We start from the raw sequence: 5,000 nt of genomic DNA on the forward strand, positions 1-5,000 counted from the left end.
GGATAGATAGATAGATAGATAGATAGATAGATAGATAGATAGATAGATAGATAGATAGATAGATAGAAGATAGATAGATAGATAGATAGATAGTTTTGTTTACCCTCACTAGTTTTTTAACAGTAAGATTTTTAATGTTTTAAAGAATTCTCTTCTGCTCACCAAGCCTGCATTTATTTGATCCAAAATACAACAAAAGCAGTAATATTGTGAAATATTTTCTATGTGAATATGTGTTAAAATGTAATTTATTCCTGTGATTTCAAATCTGAATTACTCCAGTCTTCAGTGTCACATGATCTTCAGAAATCATTCTAATATGCTGATTTGCTGCTCAACAAACATTTATTATTAGTATTATTATTATCAATATTTAAAACAGCTGAGTAAAACAATTTTCAGGATTCTTTGATGAACAGAAAGATCCAAAGATCAGCATTTATCTGAAATAAAAAGCTTTTGTAACATTATACACACTATACCATTCAAAAGCATGGAGTCAGTATATATATATTATTTATTTATTTATTTTTTATATAAATGAATACTTTTATTTAGCAAGGACGCTTTAAATTGACCAAAAGTGATGATAAAGACATTTATAATGTTACAAAAGATCTCTATTTCAGATAAATGCTGTTCTTCTGAACTTTCTATTCATCAAAGAAACCTGAAAAATGCTACTTGGCAGTTTTCAACATAATAATAATAATAATGTTTCTTGAGCAGCAAATCAGCATATTAGAATGATTTCTGAAGATCATGTGACTGGAGTAATTCAGATTTGAAATCACAGGAATAAATTACATTTTAAAATATATTCAAATAGAAAGCAGTTATTTTAAATAGTAAAAATATTTCACAATATTACTAGTTTTGCTGTATTTTGGATAAATAAATGCAGGCTTGGTGAGCAGAAAAGAAAACCATTAAAAATCGTACTGTTCAGAAATGTTTGACTGGTGGTGTACATTAGTGTGATAAAACAATAATCCACGAGATATATTAACTAATATGGTAAAGTCACTGTAACACACAAGTTTGTGTGGCTTATTGTTTTTATAAAGTGTGCCAATATGCCAAAACACAATACTGTTAAACAAAAGTTACATCTAGTTCATTATTACACTAATGTTACATTATTACATGCGCATCACTTTTGTGTTTAAAATCATTTACAACAGTTTCAAACGCAGCTCATTCAATCAGAATTCAGAAGTATCAAATAAACAATTGATTCTGATTCTGTGGTTTAACACTGAATATAAAAGTCCTGAAGCAAAAGCAGTTGTGATTGACCGCCCTGAGCCAAAAAAACACAACAAAACACAACAAACACAACGAGAGGAGTTTAACATGCTCAAGCTCATTCACAGAAACACAGGAGAAACCGAGACGGACTGAAAGGTGAGGAGAAGAAACAACAAACCACAACACACCTGTTCCCAGACACGCCATTCCTTCAACACAACACACATGAGTCCAGCGTCCGGTGCGCAGGCAGCGTATGAACGCGCGTGTGTGTGTGTGTGTGTGTGTGTGTGAGAGAGAGAGAGAGAGAGAGTGTGCTGGGTGTGTTCTTAATGAGTCTTCAGTCAAACATTCAGCTGTTTTGGGAAGGTCAGGGTGTACTGTCCTGCCCCACAAAACAATACAGCATTGAATAAAGATCAGAACACAACACAGCTAATGAGAGGACAGCTGGAGCGCTCCAGTCTGCGCTGAACAACAACCTTGTCTCATGGTGCTGTCTTACGTCAAATTGTATGTGTATATTTGTATATTGTTTGTATTGTGTATCCACATCAGGAATAAAAAAATGTAAAACTTTGTCTCAGAAATTCCTTGCATAAAGTGGATACAAATGAGACAACACTAAACGTTTAACATACAATATTCAATACACTTCTCCATATCGTGTATAAAAAGGCTTAAAATGGTGATTTATTTTATTGAGAGGAACTATCATTTAAACCAAACATCCTTTCCAAACGTTACATTCAAGAAATAAAATGCAGTACACTGTAATTAAAATAAGGCATGTTTTCCTTATTACTACTATTTATTTTACCATTAATATTTAATAATTGTTGTATCATAGTTTTTACCATTACTTTTTTAAATTCTGTTGGTAGTTATATTACTATTATTATTATTACTATTTGTCAAGAAACTGAAGAAAGGATGATATAATATAACAATCTGTAGTAACAAACAACAATTATTTGAACAAATATTGCATAACATACAGTACAACTGTAGTTTAAATAATAATAACCAATGCATGTTTTTACTTACTATTATTATGTATTTCATTACTACTTATTTGCCATTAATATTTAATAAATATGTATTATTTTGCAATGTGTTGATAGTATAAATTTTATTATTATAAATGTTTTTCATTGAAACAGAAGAAAGGATGTTATTTAGTAATCTGGCCAATTTAACAATCTGTAATAGTGAACAACAACTACCTTTATTTACATATATGTAAGTTTTTAACAAATATTACAGTAAGAACAGAGCTATAAAACTAATGTGATATAGATCAGATAATTGTGTTTTATAAGAATTGAATGATAACTTTCGAGCTGAAATATCTGACAAGCGTTGAGCTTCTGATAGTGTGAGATATGACTGAGATGTTTTTAAAGACGTCAACTTGCATTGTTTTTACAAGTAATCCATCATTTGTCTGTCTGTTCTCACACACCGTGAGAGTGAAATTCCCTTCACGCACAACAACAACAACAACAACAACAACACACACACGAACCAGACCGACGGCTTTCCTCAATGAGCCCACAGCAATAACGCATATGCATGATCTGATACCATCTCCAAAGCTCGAGCAGCTGACCCCGAGTCAACATCAAACAGGCGTCTCAACATGTCTACAGACACACCCTTCACAAGCCTGTCATATTAACACTCCACAACACACCGCTTTCAATCCATCCCAGCTCCTAAATACCACCGACTGCATTCTCAAACACGAATCTGTGTGTTTATACATATGGAAAGAACTGCAGCATTTTTGCTCTGTTTTTGCCTATAAGTGAAAGAGCACTTACTGTGTCATACAGCCAGAAAACACTGGAAACTCCACGCATGCTGTAATGAACCGGTCAGACCTGACTGACAGACAGCAGCCCGAGTCTCTGGATCTGCTGCTTATATAAAACTGAGCGCGCGTGCGCGTGTGTGTGTGTGTGTGTGTGTGTGTGTGTGTCCGCGTAGGTTTTAGTGCATGTTTGTGTTTGTGCGCAGGTTTCAGTGAGAATGTCAGAGCTGGAAATGCATCTATACATAGATGGTCACAGCACCCACGCGCCGAGCTGCTATCTATAGGAGCAACCGCTCTCTGTGACGAACATCTGAGAAACTTCTCCTCAGGTGAGATCATTCGCTACGAGGGCATCGTGATATTTGATTAGGTTCATTAAACATCTCCTTATTTCTGCATCAGATGGCTTCAAAGATGATCTGTTTCAGTGAGAGGAGCTGTTGCCAAGGAGATTCAAAACCACTCATAAAATACAGTAACGTTGTAGTTACTGTTTGTCAATGAACAGAGGAAAGGATGATATTCAATCATTTGTTTTGATGCATCAATCCTAGCGACTGATTTACATACATGTTGTTTTTAATGAAAGTTTTTAACAAATATTGTAACGCATTATTTATATATCGTAAACATATTTACATAATATATATTTGGAATGACATTTTTACTTTTTATAAAAAGGATGCATTAAATTGATCCTGTACATTTTTACAATTAGATATAATTACTATTAGATACTGTTAGAGTTTTCATTAATATTTTATTTTTTGTCAGTTTTTATTTTATCTTTTATCATAATCTCAGTTTTAAGTAATTTTATTGTTTTGTTTTGTTTTTACAATTTTTGCAGTTTTTATGTTTTCATACATGTCTATATATTTGTTTATTCATTTTTATTTCAGTTTTAGTTTTAGTTATTTTAGTACATCATTAAATTTGCTTGGACAACTAGCTGAAATAAAACAAATATTTATTTTATATTTTAATTATTACATTATTTTAGGTAAATCTTTTTGGCAGTAAAGACATTTATAATGTTACAAAATATTGACAAATAACTGCTGTTCTTTTGAACTATCTATTGAAAAACAAAATGTATCACAGTTTCCACAAAAATATGAGTTTCAGCATTGATAATAATCAGAAATGTTTCTTGAGCAGATAAATATTATACAGAGTTTCAAATGAATCAAACAGATCAAACTTGTCAACTTCAGCATTGTTTTGGTCCTGACAGTATTAAAACATCTCGCTGTAAACGAGCTGAAACGAGCAGGATGTGATGACATGTGATGCTGAGAACGGTCCTGACCAATCAGAGATCGGCTGAAATGACCCACATTCCCTGTGAGAGAAAGGCCATACAGATGCCAGAAGAACGTATGAAGCACTTTCTCCTCCGCCTGTCATCCTCACATTCCTGCGCTGTGGAGGAGACAGATGGTTGCTATGGCAACAGGCGATGCGGTAGGAAGGGTGGCTGTAGTTTTGCGGCAGCATGTCGTCTCTCTCTGTGGTGTTTCACTCTTGTCCCGCATGCTAGCGCAGCAGGAGCGGCCAGCGCTGAGGCACAGGAGCGAGTAACAGAGATTTGAAGTCTGACAGAAACACTGTACAGATTCATCATCGACTGAGAGCCACGACGGGGAGTGAAAGAGCAAACCGAGCAACACACACACACACACACACACACACGTCTGGTTTGCTATCCTTGTGGGGACTCTCCATAGGCGTAATGGTTTTTCTACTGTACAGACCGTATATTCTGTTGTCCTACACCAACCCTACACCTAAACCTACCCCTTACAGGAGACTACAGGCATTTTTAGATTTTCAAAAAACTTCATTCTGTGTGATTTATTAGCTTGTTTACCCGTGACACGAGTCCCCATGAGTCTGTGTGTATTCAGGTTTAGCTCCTCACCTGAAT

The 5,000-nt window shown here is 34.6% G+C and overlaps 1 protein-coding gene across 8 annotated transcripts in view; it reads right to left on the minus strand.

Moving 5' to 3' along the window:
- Window positions 1–5,000, minus strand: part of tanc2b (tetratricopeptide repeat, ankyrin repeat and coiled-coil containing 2b) — a 158,835-nt gene that overhangs the window by 51,453 nt on the left and 102,382 nt on the right. Inside the window, exon 1 of one of the 8 annotated variants that reach the window (XM_058792882.1) lies at window positions 1,440–1,514. The exons of the other annotated variants lie outside the window; for them this stretch is intronic. Coding sequence (XP_058648865.1) covers window positions 1,440–1,458 — 19 coding nt within the window. The 5' untranslated portion in view covers window positions 1,459–1,514. Of the gene's footprint in view, window positions 1–1,439; window positions 1,515–5,000 lie in introns of those variants that run through there. 8 annotated transcript variants of the gene reach the window in all.

Source organism: Onychostoma macrolepis, chromosome 12 (genome assembly GCF_012432095.1).
Source record: "Onychostoma macrolepis isolate SWU-2019 chromosome 12, ASM1243209v1, whole genome shotgun sequence".
NCBI classification, from domain to species: Eukaryota; Metazoa; Chordata; class Actinopteri; order Cypriniformes; family Cyprinidae; genus Onychostoma; species Onychostoma macrolepis.